Source organism: Lepisosteus oculatus, chromosome 5 (assembly GCF_040954835.1).
Source record: "Lepisosteus oculatus isolate fLepOcu1 chromosome 5, fLepOcu1.hap2, whole genome shotgun sequence".
NCBI classification, from domain to species: domain Eukaryota; kingdom Metazoa; phylum Chordata; class Actinopteri; order Semionotiformes; family Lepisosteidae; genus Lepisosteus; species Lepisosteus oculatus.
In genome coordinates this window covers 52,664,079-52,686,288 of record NC_090700.1, presented here as the reverse complement: position 1 = coordinate 52,686,288, position 22,210 = coordinate 52,664,079, and the positions used below count along the sequence as shown (strand labels likewise).

General features: G+C 42.1%; 2 protein-coding genes across 4 annotated transcripts in view; both read right to left on the bottom strand.

Moving 5' to 3' along the window:
• Positions 1 to 15,026, bottom strand: part of plin1 (perilipin 1) — a 35,670-nt gene extending 20,644 nt beyond the window's left edge. For all 3 annotated transcript variants that reach the window (XM_069190623.1, XM_069190624.1, XM_069190625.1), the window contains exons 1-6: positions 14,908 to 15,026; positions 14,090 to 14,148; positions 13,487 to 13,685; positions 8,379 to 8,461; positions 7,637 to 7,901; positions 1,107 to 1,297 (exon numbers count right to left, since the gene is read on the bottom strand). In XM_069190623.1, the coding sequence (XP_069046724.1) occupies positions 1,107 to 1,297; positions 7,637 to 7,901; positions 8,379 to 8,461; positions 13,487 to 13,685; positions 14,090 to 14,134 (783 nt within the window). In that variant the 5' untranslated portion in view covers positions 14,135 to 14,148; positions 14,908 to 15,026. The remainder of the gene's footprint in view (positions 1 to 1,106; positions 1,298 to 7,636; positions 7,902 to 8,378; positions 8,462 to 13,486; positions 13,686 to 14,089; positions 14,149 to 14,907) is intronic.
• A 2,309-nt stretch (positions 15,027 to 17,335) lies between these two features.
• pex11a (peroxisomal biogenesis factor 11 alpha) lies at positions 17,336 to 21,993 on the bottom strand. Its single transcript, XM_006628863.3, has 3 exons — positions 21,613 to 21,993; positions 20,275 to 20,390; positions 17,336 to 19,389 (listed from the first exon to the last, which is right to left on the bottom strand). Exons 1-3 carry the CDS (start codon positions 21,666 to 21,668, stop codon positions 18,821 to 18,823), a joined length of 741 nt encoding a protein of 246 aa, XP_006628926.1. The 5' UTR covers positions 21,669 to 21,993; the 3' UTR covers positions 17,336 to 18,820.
• Between the last annotated feature and the right edge of the window lie 217 nt (positions 21,994 to 22,210).

The window sequence follows — 22,210 nt, the reverse complement described above, 5'->3', positions numbered from 1 at the left end:
GATCTGATAAGTAGTAATTTAATCTTTTTCCTACATCTGAAAGGATTTTGTTTGGAGAAAGCCTTAACACATACTGGCTGTTCCCAACTGTTAAACAAAGCATCTCTCGGGGGCCATTGAGTCCGATTACTACTCTGCGTGGTTGAGGCAAGCAGGCGCATGTATTGTGCAAACATTGGCTCATTGGCTCATTGTGCTCATTTGCGAACCAGATGATGTCCCCATGCACGCGGCTCAAAAGATTCAAGAGTGGCCTCATGAACCCCCATGATTTCAAACACCTTGCATGGCCTCTTCCAACCACTGGATCTCAACATCACTGAACCTTTAAGTGAAGCACTGGAACAGAGACTGGGGAGTAGACTTCCACCTCCTTCATCTCTCAAAGGACTGGAGGCCGTCCTTCTTGAACAGTGGTCCAATATCGCACTAGGAATAGTTGTATAACAGTATTCTAAGGAGAACTGAAGCTGTTCTGAAGGCACAGGGTGGCCTGACTCCTTATCAGTTAATACATATTCACATATTGCTTTGTGTTTCCATTATTTTGTCCATCCCCCGTACACTTCTATATCGAAAGTATCTGCTCCCCATCAGCGGCTTTGTGAAAAATGATGATAAACTCAGTCACAGCAAGACTACAGAGAAGACAAGAAATAAAAGGCTCCCAGACTGCAAATTACTACACAGATAAGGCAAGAGACTGATAAGAAACAAATCTTGCAAAATTTTACACGCCCAAGCATTCGTCAGATCAAACAAAATGTATGATTTCTGAAGTCGTTTCTTCTAGTATATTTGAATATCAAATTTGCCCCCTACATGCGAAACTGTGCATTTGTCCCAGATTAGCGCTGTTTTAATTAGTTATGCACGTGGCATGCTTGTTGATGCTTTGAAATCCTTTCAGCTTCCATTTGCTTATATGTTCCACGTCTTCAAATGATGCACTCATAAGAATGATGGTGCAGCTCCTACGTGCTGCGCTGGGAGATAAATGCGACCACAAACATTTTAGTATAAATAAGAGCTGTGCTTGTCCCATTTTAACATTCTGCATAATTGCACATAGGAAACCCAACACAAACAAACAGAAGAAACCCTACCAATGGGGCTACTCCAGGCACCCACATGACCAGCTCCTGCCCTTGGCTCTTGGTGCGCTGCAGCTGGGTGGCTGTCTGATCGTAGGCACGTCTCCAGACGGTGCTGGCCAGGGCTTCTAACCTCCTGTAGCTGCCTGGCTGCTGACCAGGGGGATAGACATCAGCTCCTTGGCTCTGCAACACGTCTTTGTCTGGACAAAAAGAAGACAATGATTTCTGGAGCGATGGGAAAATGACCCATTGTGCTCTGCAGGCCACTTGCTTCACGTATGCGTCCGCACTCTGGGGCTCGGGGTTTCTTCCCACATCTGTTTGCAGGCATCCAGATGGAGCCCAACATTGGCTTAATTAGGTAGGACTAAAGCAATCCTGCATCAGTGACTGAAAATGCCTGCAACACCCGTATGATAGCTAGGGCCGGAGTGATGAAAGATCTCTAGGTGCAACTATCAGTCAGCTCTCAACATGAATTCACAAAATTCCCATTCACATTTACACCATTTAACTTCCTATCTTGCTCTCTCCCAGTACTCTGCCATGCTCCCAGGCCAAGACAGCCGAAACATTCTCTGTGCTACATCTCAGGGCTTCATTCAAGGGTCTCAGAGGCTCAAAAGCAGACAAAAGGGAGCTGATTAAAAACATCTACAATCCTGGATGTCCGGAACATTTCCCAGTGACAGGCAATGAGATCGCTACTAGACTGCTCTGCTTGGACACATTAAGGAATAGCTCATTTAACCAGGCACCAGTATCGATTGCTCTATGATGGAAGGAGAGCACAAATTCATTCACAGGAAATGTAATAAAGACAAATGACTTCAATGGATCTTATTGCTTGTTTCCTGGAGAGCTATCCATTTATTCTAATGCCTGGGCTTCAAATGAAATTTCAGCGTAAGGCCACATTGATGATTTCAATTTGATTTGTGAGCCAGTACATAAGAACCTCTGTTATTGCCTGTACATTTTCTATTTAAACATGCAATGGGGCTGTTAGACACTTGTTCAGTAATGACAATGCACATTATGCGAGTTGTAATGCAGGTGGTATGGTGTAGGGAAAAGGCAGAGGAACGAACGGAAAGAATGAGTTTGACAAAATAGGGTGATTTGCCTCTTCACGGGCAAATTCCCTCCCCTTTTCTGAAAGTAAGTTTTAAAAGTACAAACTAGAGGCATGTTAGCACAGGAATGAGTATATAAATATTTGCCGATACATGAAAGAGCTTTGTAAATTTGGAAACTAGGCATGGAATGGAACACTGTAAATACTGTAAGTGGGAGTTTAAGAATATCCCCATCAGTCGTATGATGAACAGAATTATCCCATGAATCCACTGTTACAGCTTTTGATTGATGGGAGTTTGGGGATCAGCGGAGCTCCCTGCAGAAAAGACATTGTGTGTGTTAGATGGGCTGATGGGATTTTTATTTCAGTCTTTTAGCAAGATTGTTTGCTAGATCTGAAAACGGAGAGGACGTTGGTATTTTTGGATGAGATTTAATATAACCCTTGCCCCCCCATAACACTCATCTTAAAATTATAGATATCTCCTCAAAATACCTTACAACCCACTAAACACCTTTTTCTTTACACCAGGGCTTTGAAAGACGTGCGCAGTTTTAGTTTTAGTTTTTGCTTTTAAGTGACCACATCTTTTGCGCAACCCAGCCGGATTCTGTGTAAACACCACTTGCTGCTATTTATCTGTTCATCCCCTTTGGAAACACAGTGTTCTTTTCCACAGCAGCCTGCCTGGTTCAGTACATGGATGCCTTATATGCGGCATCTGGTTAGGGTTATGGTGTGGATTAACCTCCTTCTGGGCCTTTCAGAACAGTTGTTTTGTCCTTTGCCAAAGTGGAGATGTCCTGTAGCAGAGAAAGCTGGAAGTGATCAATGAGGGGGGGGGGTTTCCTTGTCCGATGCTGTTGACCCCTAACATCATATAATAAACAGCAAAGCATTTGTTCCCTTGCTGGGCTGAAGGGTTCATCTTAGCCATGTAAAAAAATAGTTTTAACAAATCTGCAAACACTGTCAACACCTTATTTTAGATAATAATGTAGTGTAACTGTTAGTTCTTTATGAGTGACATACACTTAGCACGTGATGGATGGCTTGCTACCTTTAGCTCATTATAGGTGCCTAGCGTAGACGTTGTAAGCAGCAAATACAAACTCCCATCAATAAGTTGTTCTTACTAAGGACGTAATGCATTTCATACAGGGCACACTTTGAATAAAGCATTACCAAAACACCCACCATCCATAAAGGCTAGTTTTTTTCTTCTCTCTGCCCTTAGCAAAACATTTCATAAATTTTTATTAAGTCTGATCAATAAGGAAAAAAAAGGCTTCTGATTAGTAGATCTACAGTAAGTCTTCTGCATGCTCTGCTGCAAGAAAGGAGATAAATTATCCAAACCCCTCTAGAGAATTCTAGCTGTATTCATTCATAAATGTCTCATTGCCAACCACATTATTTCATTAACACAGGAAATTTCTCTTTCCTTTTGGAGAAAATATTTTTCCCCCCACACATGAGAGCTGTTTTTCCTGTGAAAAGAAAGGTCGTTGTTTTTTATTTCAAAAATGCTATTTTTAATTGGGAGTATTTTTAGAGGACATGTTTAGCTCACTGTAAAGGGAAAGATACAAAACAAAAATATATCAGAAGGTCTTACTTTTTTCTAGGTTTACCAGATTCCAAACCAATATGATGTAACAAATGCAAAGGGAACATGCACTGAAAAAAAAATAATGAGACAGTGAACAGCTGTTGATTGTGAAAGACCATGACAGTGGGTGTTTCTAGCCTTTCATTGTATCATTAAATACAGTATCATTTAAAATGGAAAAAATATCATTTATTTAAACCTTTCACCCTTAATATCGTGTTAAGCTTTACAAGGTATTATCATTGTGTATACTAGTTCATGGACACATTATCTATTCATTGTTTTATTCAAAGCATGTTGCTATAGTTTCTTACCTTTTAGACAAAATACGTTTGTTATCACTATAATCTAAGCCTCTCAGCTATGGCAACACAGAGCACTGAAACAACAATTTTTTTATGAACCACTGTAAAGCACACCAAGGAATAAAGAGCTATGAAAATGGCTCATACTGTATGTCCAGAATCCTCAACCATTTATTGCAAAATGCCTTTGTTGTTCAGGTATTGTCAATATTTCCAGAATCATGTTATAGTGTTACAACACTTATAAATATGTCCCTTGCGATATTTCTTAATAAGATCAAGTACACAATGAGAACAATAAAAAAGAAACTATTACTACTTGCTTCCTTTATATATAGTACAGTACATTAGCCTGGTCATATGGATGAGATATATGGGACACCCTTTTAAAACAAGATAAAATGTACAAGGTGGGGGTAGGGAGCTGATCATTTTGGATGGCTTGAGAAGACGGAAAGGAAGGTCTGGCGTCCTGTATTCATAAGAATGAGACAGGATAACTGAGGCAGGAATAGTTAAACAATTGAACACAGACCTGGAACAGCAAGTGTTAATTAATAATTCCTTACAGTTATATAGACCTTCCCTGGACACACCACTCAAAGCACTTTACAGGTAATGGGGACTCCCCTCCACCACCAATGTGCTGCATCCACCTAGATGATGTGACAGCAGCCAAAGTGTACCAGAAAGCTCTCCACACATGACCTCTCAGGAGAAGCACAGGAGGACTGCACCTTTTTTACAGTACAAGTGGCATCAGGACCCACACAGACAACAGTGTGAGCACCCCCTACTGGTCTCATTAACAGCTCTTCCTGCAGCAACCTTAGCTTTCCCAGGAGGTCTCTCATCCAGGTACTGGCCAGGCTCATAGCTGGAGACAAGCTCACAATTAGAGACAAGCTGCAATTAGAACTGAAAAATAGGAGGCACTGTTGCATGTGAAAGGATGTGGACATTCAGAATAAAAGTCAACAACCAGGGTGGTCAAAGGCAGCACTCTGAAGCCCATCACAAAGTGTGATTAGGCTCTAGAAATCAGACCAGTGAGACAGTCTCAGGTACTGAGCTACAGAGAAATCAGAGAGGAGTGCAGGTACAAACTTGAAACGTACAATAAGACAGGCAGCTTCAGGGAGATCAAAGTGTTGTTTTTTTATTTTGGCCATGGTTAACTATTTTGTTCAATTCTGTTCACTTGAGAAAGTTAACACCGGGAACTTCTGATCGAGAAGGAATATTGCAGCCTACTGTTCTGGCTGATCTAGTATTTTCATCTGATACTAGTTCAGTGGCTTCCCTCCATCCAGACACGAACCAGGCACAATCTCCCTGAGCCTCGGAGATCTGAAATATTGAGACCAGCCTTCAGACAGGTCTGGCTGCTGAGAGACAGAGTCAACCTCGATTCTCCTCTTGACTGCAACACAGCAGACGTTCTTCTCCAGCACAACACATAAAACAGCCCGACTGCCACAAAGGCCAAGTGAAATAGCTTCTTTAGCTTTCTCAATCTCTGAGAAAATTTCCAAGTACCTCACACTTTTTTTCCAGAGAGAATCACATCAGCCAGCGAGATGACAGGAAGCGTGCCAGCTGAAGGAGATGGATGCTGCAGCTCCTGCAATAACTTGCTTTCCCGAAGCTGCCATCAAAGCGGACTCATTTTTAAAAATTTAATAAAAATAAATACGTCAGTCTAATGAAAGGAATGCCAGGAGTATTTTCATTTTTTGGCAGTTCTAAAGAGATTGCTCAGAATAATTCATGTTTATTCAGAAGCTCCGTCTTTGTGCGTTTATATCCTCACCACTGTTGCTTATTAATTATGCTGGGGTGGGGGGGGAGAGGCCACAGGAATAATAATTGTGTCGGTGTAGTCAGATTCTGCGGGCAGAGTCTATGTGCCTTGTCTTTATGAGTCACACTTTTCTGCTTGTTAGAAAAAAGCAGAGGAGAAAGTCTTGGAATGGTTGCATCAGTGGATCAAGCCATATAATCTAACAGCTAGGACCCATGATCAGCTTGATGTAAAACAACTGATACAAAATGAAACCAGGGCTTAGTTCAATTCCTTGCATTTTCATAGGGCCTAAAATTGAAACTCACTGATGTTGCGTTTTATAGTTGCAGGTGCATTATAAGTGAATTAATAATTGAATTTGTAAATGTAATTTACATCCTGTTGGATCCCAAAGCGCTTCACAGATGGAAGAGGACCTGCTTTTGAAGTTCAGCCCCCACATGCTTACACAGCAAGTGGAAAAGTAAGACGTTACTTCAGCAGTAGAATTAAGCCAGAATTTTGGAGGAACTAGATTGTGCATAATCTCATTATTCCTTGTAAAACTTTATAATCGTGGTCACAATACTGTAAACGGTGATCCCCATTTTCATCTTACAAAAACAACAGGATTTGTCTTTAGAATATTTGTTTTACTCTAAGCAAAACAATGAATTGTTAAATGCACTACATTTTATTGTACGACAGCCACATCTAGTGGAGGTTTCAGTTTATTTAACAGGTTGAGTTTAAATTTAGCAAGTCTCTTGTACATGGAGATAATAGGGCCAGACTGCCCTCTAGTGATGAACCTGGCATTACAACAGTGTTTAAGACAAGCTAATAGGCATATACTAAAGAAAGGAAGTTTTATACTGTACAATCACTAATATCAAATTTTCTTTTACATCCTATGAAAAACCTTATAAATGGATTTTTAGCACTGTAGGAACTGAAGTGACTGACGTGTTGGCATTTTTTCTGTTTATGCTTTGAACATTGCTGTGTGATGAACAACCTGAATTTTACATTTTTGTCATTTTCAGGTTTGGCTAGTCTATTTTCTGTTAATGTACTGGTTCTGTGATCCATGCACCTACTTTTGCCAAGCTGAGAGCACAGTGACTTTTGGGAATATCTACCTCTGTAAAAATATATTTGTATTGATCTTCACACAGACTTTAAATTGATTTTAGATTTTTTTAGAAGAAGCCTGTGATTGGCTTCCCTCCTTGGCACCGCTTTAGAAATGTCTTTGTAAAAACCTTTATCATCTAAAACAACACTACCATCCAGCATACCTAAAAGCGTGCAATGAGTTTTGTTTTAACACGCTTGAAACATTCTTCTGTTCTACATGCCCTTCCCAGAACACCACTTTGCTGATCAAAGGGGCATCTGTCATTGCCAAGGGAGAGGAGCCAAATGATTTGCCTTGGAAACACTTTGCAAGAGACTCACTATTAAAGAAAAACAGAAAGTCAACAGTAATGCCAAAACAGTGTACACACAGAGCTGTGCTACCTTAACACAAAAGGCAGGGCGACAGGTATAATTTGGAGGCTACATCAAGCGCAAAATGTGCTTCTCAGCACTGACCCTCAGCGAGGGCTGACACTGCTCATGAGGAAAGAAGGAGGATTTCTACCATGGCTACTCTCTATAGCAGAAAGACCAGCTACGAACTCATGCACTGGACCCAAGCTGTACCACAGCCCTGCTCCATCAAAGACGCCGCGTAGCATCACTGCTGACCTTTCTCGTCCTGCGCCGGGGGGAGGATGTAGTCGACCAGGTTCTCCGTCACGCTTATGAACACGTCCACGCCTTCCGCGGCCAGCTGGGCGGGCCTGCTGCTGAGGAGGTAGTCCACAGTGTCGCCCAGGGCGCTCCTGGTCAGCTGGTAGCTGTCCAGCGCCACGCTGAGCACCCGGTCCGAGGTGCGGGCGATGGGGCTGGTGATGCTGTCCTTTGCCACCGTTACTGTGGATGAGATCACTTCCGCGATGCTGGACGCGAGCTGTGGGAGAGGCCGGGAAAGGTGGGCTGTTTGCAGGGGAACAGGCTTGAGCACAAGGCTTGTGCTCTGAACCCAGGGCAAAGCCTGAGGGACACATCTTTTAGAAGATTACACCACACAAATAACCACAGACCATGCAATACCACCCCTCGGCCTACTTTCACCAATTTCATAGACTTACGCAGAGCAGCTGTAATGAGAGGAGTGTCTCGGATCACAGCAACATTGTGAAATCCCTGGCGTTAATCAAAGATTGCCTTTTCATTTATATCTGGACAGAAGACTTTAAAGTGCACGCGCCTCGGAATGGTCTGAGCAAAGTTCATAAATGATGAACACAAAGCCAAAACCTAGCACAGCAGGAAATGCGAATTGACATTTAATTTACCACCCATTAATTGCACCTCAGCTCTGAAGGACCGTCTTCACTCTGATGGAAAAGTCAACAAATACAATAATGCACGGCTGGATCCTTACCTTGTCTGGGGGATACTGCAGGGCAGGGATGTTCTCTTCCAGCCGGTCCAATCCCTTACAGGCCAGTTTGTTTACAGCTACAACTAAAACCAGAAAACCACGTCACCAGACAGCATTCAGCCTGGGAAACGTTACAGTGGTCCACTTTATTTAAGGTGGGGAGCTGCGTCAGCATGCGTAGGCTGCAAAGGAACAAGTAATAGGTTTATTCCATGCTGAAAAAAAGAAGAAAGAGAACACAACGTTTCGGCCGTGGAGCCTTCTTCAGACCTTCAGCCTTCTTCACACCTGAAGAAGGCTCCACGGCCGAAACGTTGTGTTCTCTTTCTTCTTTTTTTCAGCATGGAATAAACCTATTACTTGTTCCTTTGCACTTTATTTAAGTCAGAGTGAACTGCAGTCGAAGCTCAGTAAAGCACAGAGGTGTGGAAAGGCACACTATAATCCACTGGGAATCCACAGGGAATTAAAGCATAGAACAAACATTATGAAGCTATAGGAAAATTCTGAAAACATGAAAATATACCATAACACCAAACCTTATACTGCAGTCCCAAGTTATGGCTTCATGAGTTATTTGCATATTTTTTTACTTAAGTAGAATTTCAGCAGTTCAGTAGATTAGATCTTAATAAGGACAGGCTGCCCAAATCCCCCTCAATATTGTGAGGAAAGAGCCAGGGAGCGGCTGCAAGGGTGTAGATGGGGAGGCGGGGGGGGGGGGGTGGCTTTTGAGTCAGATACATGAAAACTTATATACGTAGGTAAGTGGAAGTGTGCGAGATTGGGATCTAACCTTCCTCCTGATCTTCTGTTAGAAACTCCATTCATAAACTGGATATATCACATCTGATATGCCAAGTAGGTCAGGATCCATGTCTTTGGGTGTAAGAAGCTAATGTTGACAGTCTTATATTTTAAAAGGGTCACATACTGAAAGTAGGACAATAAGAGCCTCAGAAGTGTTGTACACAAAAGGATGCCAGATGAGTTATCCTGCTTATTTTTTTCTGGTAACTAATGAACCTTAGAATATCATCCACTCACATCTGAAGTCTCACAATGAGGCAGATCCAGCTTCTATAAACTACTTTGCCATCTGTAGCTCTGTTGATCACAGCAAATGTCACAAGATGTTTGATGCAACAATATAAGAAGCATAAGTGTAAAATTCAGCTGTTCAATGTGGACTTTAGATCTTAGGTAAAATTACTCAATCCGAAACTGCCCCTGTGTACAACATCACATACATTATGCTCCTGATATTCTTCAAGTTCTCCCTACAGTAAGTTGTTGGTTACGGTATGTGCTACAAAAATATATAGACATGGAGCTTTAAGAAAACTTAAATTACCATTAAAATGGAACAAATTTGCTCTGATGTCTTTTATTCAGGGCCATTAAGGAGAAGCTGAAAGTTCTAAGTGCCTAAATCTCTCTTTCTCTGTTCTTTTCTTTCAAAAGCTTCCAGAGGCACGTTTGTACAAGCTGGCAAAGACTTATTGAAATCAGGGAATCAGGGAAGCAGCACAAAAAGGACACAGGGGGAGAAAAAGCACATCACCACACAGGTCGCTAAATATTAACTTCTTATTTTGCAAAACAAGCAAAGAAAATTTAAATTTTCATGTTGCAACTATATGCTTGATCAGTTCTGAAAGCATTTGGATGTGTCCTTATGTGTTATTATTTTATTTTTTTACAATATTAAAATAAGATATTAAAAAACAATATTAAAATCTGAGGTGCAAAAATAATTTGAGGAATTCTATAATGTAAATTGTATGCAAATAAACCTCTTAAAAAAATAATACATTTTCACCTTTAACAATTTCTGAGCAGGTCCGGTAAAAATAGATTTCATACATCTGTACAAACTTTTCAACCTTCTGTAAGTTGCAAAGCTTGAACATAGACCAAACCATTTTGAAACTACAGATTTGTCCTATTCTCGTGTCTTTCTGGTTTGTCCCGTTTATTTGACAGGTGATCAGGTCTATTTGTGTGCCAGCTTGGACCGGTTGAAATCAGTCCAGGTTGGTAGCCTGTTTCCAGATTCTCTTTTGTACATAGATCTGAAGATAAACTGAAATAACAGATTTCCACTGCTTTGTCTATCTGATCAGTTCTGATGTGGTCCAATCAAGGGTTAGGTTAGGGCAAAATAACCAATTATTTTCAATTTCCTTTAGTAATCAAAGCTCTCTATCCACAACCTTCCACATCATCACAGGCTCTCAGACAACGCCCGTCTCTCCCCTAGGCTTACCCTGACCTTGAGTCTTAGTGCCCTGCTGCCTGGAACTGAATCCTGAGAGAAGTGCATCTCATGTATTTACTGTCACACGCAGTTGCAGTAAGTCTTGGGTAGCCTAGGCGGTTCTGTCTAGACATTGGCAATGATCAGCCAAGGCAAAATAAAATGGAAAAGAAAACAATGCACTTTTATTGAGTAATAGTGTAACCAGTCTGGGATTTTACTTAAGCAAGACAGAATGGAAAATTAATAAATGCTTACGCACATGTTTAGATCAATGTGTCATTCAAAGTCAATAGTAATGCCAAAATGGTGTACACAGAGCTGTGCCCGGGTACATTTCAACAAAAAGTTGGGTGATGTGTAAAAAGAAGAGCTGTAAAACTTTAAATATGAAAAGCATTGTAAATGTTTGGCCGTGTTGGTCTGTAACCAACTGAAACTTTATTTTTTTCTAAAGTGGGGGTCTTTTGCATCCACAAATGAATAATAACACTGACATTTATCCCATTCCTGTGCAGAGCTGCTGCTGCTCTATGAATGGTAGGTTTATTAGCACACTGGCAGGAGCACATGTTATTCCACGATCACAAAGTCGGTAATGCTAGAGATGCTCAGGCCAGGCAGAGCTTATCCCACTAACACAAGGGCACTAGGCAGAACTGAGTAGACAAGAGGCATTCTCCAGACAGGTGGACAGTCTCCCCCCGTCTCCTCTGGTCCTCTGATCACAGGACCAGAGGGTGAGGGACCAGTAATAACAGCCAATCACAACTAATCAAGTGGAAGGAAATTTGAGGACCTGTTAATAATCCACACAAACAAAGAGAGAACTCAGAAATAGCATGATCCAAGAGACGGCAGCACAAGTCAACAGACTACTGTGTGGGCCGTTGCTGACATGGAAACTTCCAAAACAAAATTTTTACTGAAAACAAAAAACACTAATGCTACTTTCAAACTTAAAAAAGTGTAAATATCATGTTGAGAAACTCATTCTAAGTTTATTTTTTAAATTCATTTCTTTCACAGCGTGTTTTTCAGCTTTCTAAAATTACTTAGCTTTACCTTTCAGCTTTCTAAAATCAACAGAACTGGAGCTCTGAAAGCAGGGCTGTTAACATTTTCAGCTGGTACTGGCTCACTGTATGCCACAAAACTTGCACGGAAAGATGGAAAAATTGAGAAATAAAATAGAAATGGAGAAAAAAAGGTGTTGACATTACTGAGAAGAACAGCACAACTTGGTATAATACAATTAACAGCAGTGTCAGGTCTCAAAGGACAACCTGGAAATGTCTGAATGACAGAGATATCAGAGGATAGCCACATTACCAAGAACCTCCTTATTCTCTTGTGTGTGTGGGGTGTACATATGTATATCTTTGATATTTCAATTATTACACTAAACATAGTTTGGCACCTCACCTAAGGCAGAGATTTTTTCTGAGTAAGCTTAGCTACTTAAAGTGGGAGTATTTCAGAGCTTTGCTCTAAATCTTTTACAGAATGCATCTTATACAATATGTGCTGTTTTTCCTCTTGGTTTGTTAGTATCAGTACTGCAAACCGTAATGGGTTCGGGGAAAATAGCGAACATAAACAGCAGAATCACTGGGGTAAATCAGATTGGTCTAAATGCACTCTACGAGCTCAGGGGTCTATTGAAGGCTAGCAGGCGTCTGGATCAGGCCCTCCACCGGATAACAGCTGATAATCTAAAACTAACCAGGTGGAAGGGACCTGAAGTACCCACCCACACTCCCTGAAAACACCAAGAGAGCATAACAGCTCCACACAGACACAGAGATCCAGACAGTGCTGATCTCACTTCCATCTGGAAGACGCCTCTGTGCACAGAAATGTACAGTATCTGCGTAACTGTTGCTCCCCTCTGCAATTACACTTTAAAATAATGTATAAAAATATGAATTTTAATCACAGCTTTCACAGGACATGTTCCTGACATTTTGTTTTGTCCTGACCTCTTTTTTTGGTGGTGATGGTCATGTTGTGTTGGACAAATCTCCCCTGGTGTCATTAATAAAGCTTGAATTAACTCTCTGGAATCCCAGCACAGACCAATAACCTGCGCAGTGGCTGTCTGACTGTGTGCTTGTAGCCTTGAATACACACTTCACACCTCTACAATTGTTTCATATGGCAACAAAAACAAGGAAGAAAGGCACTGCCCTTATAAATACAGACTACTGCCCTGCAACTAATTCACTAGGAATAACAGCAGCCAGGAATTCAGTATACTGAAAGGTTTATGGATTGCACCGGTCACAATAAAATTTGTCTTAACCCCTTGGCTGAGGGCTGACCTCCTGGCCTGACGAGGAGGCTGGAAGCGAGAGGAGAGACCAAGGGCAGCTGCAGAGGTGGCGACGAGCTGAAGGAGGGATGCGATAGACTTATGCGAGGGAGAGAAGGGGATTACATCATTTTTAATGTTTAAGTGAAGAAGTTACATCAGAACTGATGGCGAATTACTGACAGCTGAGGCTGATCGAACTCGGCTGTGTCCTCCATCCTGAACGTTCATTATAAACTGCATTTACCGTAGCTCAAGTGGGCAGCTGCCTCAGCAGCCGTAGGCCGCAATGGAACAAGTAAAGGTTTATTCCATGCTGAAAAGAGAAGGAAAGAAACAAAGGTTCAGCTGTGGAGCCTTCTTCAGGGGTGCTTCTTCTACACCCGAAGAAGGCTCCACACCTGAAACGTTGGGTTTCTTTTCCTCTCTTTTCAGCATGGAATAAACCTTTACTTGTTCCATTGCACTTATCGTAGTCTAGCGTAGCGGGCGCACAGTGGAAACTGGAGATCCACGGGGCGAAGGCGTACTCACTCTGCGGCTCCAGTCTGTGGATGGCAGGCTGGATGCTCAGCACGGCCAGGCTGGTGGCCACCTTGGCGCCCGTCTCGTACACTTCGCAGACGGAGCAGACGACAGGGTGCACGTGCTTGGTGCTGCTGTAGGCCCTCTCGATGACAGCGAACGTGCCGTCGACCACCGGCAGGGCCAGGAGCCGGGCCAGCACGCTCTCCTGCGAGGGGGGTCAGAGCCAGCAGTCACTGCCCTGAACAGTTTCCCTTTTCCCCTTTTCCTTTCGTATTGTTTTCATCATCCAAGCAGATGAATTTAGAAGTTACCTCCTTGGCACACGAAAATCAATTTCTCCTTTAAACATTTTAATTTCATGTGTGCTTTTTAACAGGCAGCAGTGCTCCTTAAAGGACTTCATAGGAAGCTAACAAGCAACCCTAACTTTTCACAAACGGACCATTACTTTTGTGAAGGAGAAGTTAGGAAGATCTGGCAGTATTTGTACTTGCTGTATTTGTAAAGTATTTGCATTCAGTCATCATTCCAAAGGCAGTCATTGTTTTAGTATTTTTGGTGTATTCTGTGAAAACAAAAAAACGATTTTTTCAGAATGCTTTTCTGTACCTCTGTGCTCTCAGGTGGAGCAGGCACTGTCTTCTCTGTAGCCATTGTGGAAGTTCAGCCTGTCAATAGAAACAGAAACTGGGATTCTCCAGTGAACAGTCAAGAGATAAACTGTCAGGAGGTGGCGGATAACAATCAAGGTATCTGCCAGATCGTCTCCGAAAATGAGTTCCCAGAGTGAAGTTTCCCAGATTAACCGTTTCAAATAGAATAGCCCACAAACTAACACACGCAACCAACAACTTCGTATCAGTCATATTCCAGGCAAGCGGGTCAAGAAAAGCAAACAACTGAAAGAAGACTTTAATTTGGAAAACAGAGCCGTGCCACATCTAATATCATGAATGAAAAGAATTACAAAAAGCATCAGAAAAATACAAATAATCTCATACTAACACTGCACCGCTCATGAAGCTAGGATACCCGTATGATACACACGGCTTGCATTAACAGATTTTGTTTCAGTCCGTAGTCGAAAAAAACGTATAAATATGCTACAATTAAGATATTTTTCTTCATTGTACCCCTCCTGCTGAGTGCTGTAAAAACGCCGTTTTGCGTGGCTCCGAATTTCGACCAGTTTCACTGGTGTTGCAACTACGTAAAACTTATAAACCAAACCCGCAGTAAACACTTGCGAAATCAAGCACCATAACTACGCATTTTTAAGTGGCGAACTTGGTGGCACATGGAAGGGCTTGGCATCAGCTTCATTTGTGCCCTCTTGTCTTCTGAGCCCTCGGAATCCCGAAAACGTTATCTGTCACAACAGCGGTGCAGTCCTGATGCTTCCCGGCCGGTGCTATAGTAATACTCACTCTAGCCTGAAGGCGCAGCGCTCACTGTGTCCGCCACTCGGCTCCTCTGGGGAAAGGACTGAGCGGAGGGGCCTCGGGCAAATAGATACCAGCTGTCATTCCCCGCCCACATCGGTCCAGACCTGTCCAGCACTTCCTCCGCGCTGGAAAGCAGGGGTTTTTAAAGGCTCGTAGAGATGTAATGACTTAATGTGTGATGCTCAAATAACTCATGCATTAAGGATATCACGTTTTTTTTCCCTCTTCTCTAGAACATTTTCCTAAAACCCTTAGCTTACTTAGGATTTGGGACAGTGTCTCTGCGATTCAGTGGCTATGATGCCAAAACTGTACAACTCGGAATGTCATTTCTAAATAGTGATTAAAGTTTTTATTACATATACATACGACTGCAAATCGCAGTGATACCAGGATTAAACACCTAAAACCCAGAGTTATGGTTAATGCTCACTACGACAAGTGGGACACCGGGGAAAACGTAAATACAGTTAATTAATGGTATAATAGAAACCATAGGAAAACCGCGAAAATACTATTCAAATTTGACATGGTATACTCAGTTCGTGAAGCACTGATAGTGCACTGTGCTTTCTAATTAAAACATAATTGCACATTCCTGATCACGCGTTTAGAAGAGCCTAGTGTTCGGAGTGGCTCTACAATCTAACATTTGGGCTACGACTAAAGTTTTCGGTAAGGTTTTTACAAGTGTTTTATGATGTAGTTTAGGCCCAAGTAAGACTTTTTGCTACACACAAGGTATGAATTAGGGACAAAAAATGTTGTTTTTCGCGTTGGCTCTACTACGGCTCAGTTTAGTCAATAGTGTATAGTAAATAGTGAGTGCTCGAAGTCAGGGGAAAATTGGCTATAAGACCTAGCTGTTCAAGCAAAGTGTATGTTGGGTTATTGTTGGGTAATAAATTAAGAGAAAAGGATTACAATAGTAATAACAAATTAATTAAATTTAGCATAACAGAATGATAAAGACTTAATGTATTTGAAGCAGGTTTTGTTAGTCTAACAAGAACTTAACCCACTGGTCAAAATCTTAGTAATTCCCACCCAATAATGTTTTGAGCCACTGTTATCCAAACCTATCAATTTGTCTATCTGGATCCTCTTCACGAAGGCAATGGCCTACAGCAGGAGTTTGTGGACCTCCAGAGATCTCCGGAGACTGTTCAGGTGTCCCCGGAAACAAAGGGAGACTTCTCACCTTCGGGCTAAAATAGCTCTTACCAAGAGTGATTTCTCAACAAAAAGAGACCACCATCCAGTGTGGGAAATTCCTATGTTTGGGTTCGAACTGCATTGCTCCACCATTTTTCACTTTGTAACGGGTTTATTCCATGCTGAAAAGAAAAGAAAAGGAAACAACGTTTCGGCTTCAGAGCCTTCTTCAGGTGTGGCTCACCCTTCTTTTCAGCATGGAATAAACCTGTTACCTGTTCCTTTGCAGCTTACGCATGCTGATGCAGCCACCTACTTGAACTATTTTCAATTTAATTGAGATGGAGGGATTCTTCAGGCTAGGCAAGATTCTGGAAATATTTTTCATGCTCCTCAAGCCAGCTGTGGATTGCCTGTTATAGTCTCTCCATTTTAATACGGATTCATAGTATTTTGGCCAATTAATGTATGTTGGCAGAAAAACAATAGGTTCATGACCAGTGCAGTTACAACTATGTCAAATTACAGTGTTAGTCTTTGTTCTTCAATAAGCCCCAGATTTCTCTCTACTCATGTAGTCTGTGAGCAAATCCTAACAATCTGGGTGAAAGGTGATTTTTTGTGCAATCCTGAAGGATCATTTTGAAATCCTGAATCCGAGTCAAACATTCGTACAAGCTCGGTGTCACAGAGGACATTCTGTCTGCAACTCGGGATTGACCAGTCCCCTAACAACGAAGCTGGGTACAGTATCTACAACAAACAGCTTCTTCTTTCTGTGTCTGGACTTGAATCAAGTGGAACTGACTTTGAAACTGCTCTCCTCCTTCATTTGCATCCTCCACAGCATCGGTTTCAAAAGATGTAAATGTATCCATAAAGCAGCTTATTTCTTATTTTAGTTAGAATAGCTGCAATTCTAAAACTCCAAAAAGATATGCTATATAAAGATGATACAATATCACAGAGTATATAGTAGCTTTTAAAATGAGGATCTGCTGTCTTTAAACCAAAGTTCATCTCTGTTAAGGGTCACAGCTGTTTAAACAGAAATCGAACAAAACAGAATTGTTGATCCATCCATTTTCATTTGGCAAATATCTTTCTCTATTCTGATTAAAGAAACATTTAAATATTTTCAACCTGGTGAAATTAAAAAAAGTAATTGTTTATTTCAAAAGGGTCTGTTGTACAGTAGAATTAAAGTGTACCATTTCTATTAATATAGAAAGATAAAAAACAGCATAGAAACAAGTGCCATCATGAACATTTAATACATTTGTAGCCCTATGTATTTATTACATGTGCGTGTGCAGTTTACTTTTGTCATCGTATGACATACAGCACTTCCCAATACACATAATTATACTTTGTAATTTTTATAAAGGCTAAGGGTTGATTCTAACACTTCCTTGTTTTAAGGGATGCCTCGACTCTACATTTTTCAAAAACGGGAGCTTCAAGACTGTTTGCAGAGAACTTACAAAAAGTTCTCAGAACTACAAAATCTCAATTGTTACAATAAAAAGGAAGGCTTTATATGTTATTTTGAAGGTAAATCTTTTTCATTCTCATTGTTAATTTTGTTAAACACAACCATATACAAATCAATGGTATCTGCTTGCTAGATCTCAATATAATTTAGTTGAACATACTCTATATACTGTAACGCATACGGCCAACATTACAGGTTGTGCAAGCCGGTTGCCAGCGCAGTGATGTCACCGCCCTTCCCTGTGAATAGCAGGGACCTCAGCCGCTGAGCTGAGGGGAGATCTCCCTTTAGCTAAGCCGGCTGGGTCCCTGTTGAGTGACTCCAGAGGCCCAGGTTCGAGCCCCCAGCGGTGGGGGGCCGACTTGAGGCGTCAGCGGCGAGGATGCATACCCACGTGAACCCGAAAGCGCTACAATATTATTAATCAAGAACAGTTTTTCTATTGGTTAACATAATTTGTAGGAATGACTAGAAAGAAATAATTTAACTAGAGAACAAGTTCTGGTACCAAATGGGTGTGAGGTAGGAATAGTACTAACAGCTGGCAGTAGAAGCAGGTGTGTGCATTCAATATCTACCTCATTAACACAGACAAGTCTCTGTAAGTAGGTAGAAAAAATACAGTGCTTCCTTGATTTAGCCAACATCATACCAGGTAGTGGATTGAAAGATATTTGCTTTATGGAATAATCATATTTTCAAGAAAATATTGTCATTAAACTTAATCTTTGAATTCTTTCTTTCACTTATGAATGTGATGTTGTTTCAATTAAGCAGACAGCAGAATTTTCAACAGCACAGAGTAGATAGTTCTTCTCCTCATACTAAGTGAAGTGTTCTGTCGCTCTGTGGTCCTCTCATTACAATCTCCCAGACGTGCATCCCTTTCAAAAATTATAAATAATAAGAAACTGAAATTAGGTTGACATTAGTATTCTTTTCCAGATTGAATTCTTAATCCTCTCTTTTTATGATTAACCCCCTTTATATAAGGGAAAACCCCACACTTGCACTGGCAGCACGGTTTCCTCTTGCGAACAGGTGCTAATTTGCTCCCTGCCAGTGAAGGAGTAATACCCCCTATGGAGCAAGATCAGCACCCCCCGACTACAGAAAGTCAGCAAACAGCATTAGGATTGTTAGTGATCACTACCCATAAACCTCTGCAGCTCAAGCCGCAGCACCAAAGCGCTCAGCAATCTCTCTCGCACCACCAGCCACCTTGTCCCCTCCGCCGGCGCACAGCTACGGTTTCACTTTCAAGCTTGGCTGCAGGACTGAGAGTATTCCCAAAACCGAGGAGGCCAGCCCACAAAACCCCACCACCCCCGGGTTGGTCTTGTATATGCGGAGGCTGTCCATTGGGATGAAGAGGTCGCAGACGTTCTTCACCGTGTCCAGGAGCAGGGGGGGGTGGCTCCGGAGGCTCTCGCAGAGGAGCAGCAGAAAGGCGTCGAGCTTCGGGACCACCATGCACGCCACGTCCCCGTTGCTGCCGAGGTGCCGGCTGATTTTCTCCTGGACCTGCTTATCCCGGGCTCTGCGTCCCATGATGCGGGAGATCTGGTACAGGTCCCGCGCCAGGTTCAGGAGCAGGGAGACGAGGTAGAAGCGCGAGGCGAGCAGGCCCCAGCGCTCCTTGTCGAGGTGCTGGAGGAACCCGAGGCTCCTGGCCCACAGCAGGTTATCGCAGATGAAGTACAGCGCGCGGCTCAGGTGGGCCGCGGCCAGGCAGGCGCGCAGGACGGGATCGGAGAGCTGCAGAGTCCGCCTGGCTGCATGCACAGAGCTCACGGTGTTCCCCAGCCTGAACACTGCAGGAGGAAGCAGGCACAGGCACAACTCTGAGGGTTCTGTGAGAAACGGCTCCTTTCCCGTTGTCTTGCTCAGGAAAAGAAGGCGAACCCCGATTAAAATGGAACGTTCACTTTTTCAGTTATGACACAAGACAGTCGTGCGTCCAAGCTATGCAGCGTTGCAGTGGTCAGCATTGCTGCCTTGCAGCTCTGGGGTGTTGGGTTCAATTCTGGACTTGGGGCACTATCTGCATGGAGTTTGCATGTTCTGCCAGTGTTTGCAATTCCCTCCCCCCCCCCACAAACACGCTGGTAATTTAACTGGCCTCTGGAAGAACTGAACCCAGTGTGAGTGGGTCCATGTCTGTGTCTGTGATCGAAGGGCAGCTCGTCAAGGGTATACAATACCCTGCCCTGCTGCTTGCTGGGACAGACTGGGGCTCCCCCGCCATGCTGGACTGGGAGAAGCAGTTAGAAATCGGTCCTCCAGTGTGGACAGCGAGTCACAGCTCTAAAACACCAGCCACCTGCTACTGGTGGAGGTTCCTTGATTATGCAGAGATGTGAAGGTTCAAGAAGCCAGAAGGAAGACACTGCTCAAAGACAGATTAAAGACAAACCCCCCTCCACCCCTCCAAGATTAGGGGTATCCTTTATCGCGGTAGTCTTTGAACACTGCCTGGTATGTGGGGCGACAGGAAGACTCCAATCCCCGGTGCTGTATGTGCAACTCCTTTGAGAAGCACACAATGGAAGAGCACACAGCACCCCAACACAATGGAAATATATGATCCACATGCAAAGTAAATCAGTCAGAACCTGCAACCCCCCTTTGTAATTATAGCTGCTTTATTCAGAAGCACTTGACTGCTGGGTGTGTTTGTCACAGGAGCAGGTACTTACATTTCCTCCCTGCGCTCATATTCTTTTCCAGGTTGTCCAGCTTTCTTGCTAATTCTGCCCTTGCGGCCTTATTTCGTATCAAATACTTCAGCAAGGCGCATGCGTACTGCGTAGCTCTGAAAGGAAGCACATACTGCACTTTCAAGAGCGTCTTCCAGCAGGAGTACTGAAACAGAGTTTGATATTATTTTCTATTTTGTTAGACCTGATTGGGATAAAGTATTTGTTTTTATTATTTAGCTGCTCATTATTTTGGCGAAATACTTCATCCACAAAAGTAAATGGTCTAATACTGCTCCCTCTATTAATGCTTATAAGATAGAATTCCTTTTTTTATTTGAATTCTATTAGACATTTAAAGAATCAAAAGGCAAGACATATAATGGAAATATGTAAAAACCTTAATCTTCAGCTTTTATCCTTGTGAATTCCTCTGGCTGTGAAGCGTCTATTTCTGTAACTGTTTTAATATTGTCTCCTTTTTTGTATTTCTGATGTTTAAATATATTTTTTTAAAGTATTGAAACAGGCTTAGATCGTGTAGATATTAATTCTTTATGAGCTGAAATTTACAACAAGCGGCAAAATGTGCTCTATAAGATGGGAAATGAAAATACAATACAAATTTAAACCTCCAAGTAACATCATCTTGTTCTTGCTATTGTTACACCAGTCTTTTTATTGGGGATTCTGAAAAAGAAAACTTTTATCCAATGCTAGATTTCTTAGTAAAAAAGAGAAAGAAACTACATCTTTATGCACCTGCGTTCATGCGGGAAAAATAAACGCTGAATTGGTCAACCACCAATACACACAGTGATTAAAAATAAACTAAAACATGGTGATAATATTGTGGAGCACGCCGATTGTCGATCATCTCTCTCCGTTTGAATTTGAAGGAATAGGAATTCTAGATCATCCTACTCCTAGTGGGAAAGTCGGGCGAGATCGCATTTCTGTAAATGATTTAAATCGACTACGTAACTTAAAAACTATTTCACCAATCCCTTAAGCGAAAGAATCTTTGACAAAGATCACATTTTTTTATTTTGCACGCTCTTATTTGATTTGATTTTGCTTTATTCAGTTCGACAACAGGTGTCATACCAACTCGTTCCACTTAAATATGATATTAAACACGTCTTTTAATAACAGCCAGGCAAAAGGACATTCTGTTCACCGTTTATGAAACACACGCTTTAATTCTACATTATAATTAATATGCGATCTTACTACTTTGAGTGTCTGTTTGGGGACATATGTCACTTCAGTTCGTCAACAAGACACTGCAGGTTGTAACACAACTACAGGTAGTAATACTATAATCGAACAACTTACCTGAAAATCCGGTCCCTTCCCTGGCTTTGGTTAGTGAAGTTTATGAAATGTTCCATTATAAATGTTTCTCAAGATTAATAAATTGAACCTGTAAGGCACCGCTAATGGAACGAGGTACTTTTGTTTTACAATATGGTCGTGTGATGTAACATTCAGCAGAGCCTGCAAGTCCAGGAAAACGGACGGCAGCGGTAACTTTTATTTAACGCCTGCCGGGTTTAACGAAGGAGCCCGTTTTTTTTCTCTTATACAAAACTGAAGAAGCTACACAGCTGAAGTAAGCGCTGCCAGACCTTTATTTATGGAGCCCCACTGACGTGAGGAGATCCTAGGCTCCCTTTCACACAGACCCGTGGGAAACAAAGGTCATTGTGCATCAGCCACGCTCGTCCGCAAACACGGCTCGTGTAATAATACAGAGCACAGCAGCGCGATGAGCTGTGGTACCAGATAACCCCGAAACGAGTTCTCCATTTATGCAGAGAGATTGATCTTTTAGTGCAATTAATTTGGTTGCAATTGCTTCGCATTCAAAGCCAGACGTTCAGCTAATCTTTAGTAGCCCTTTCTTTTCTAGTTTGGAGCATAAAGGTTTCGC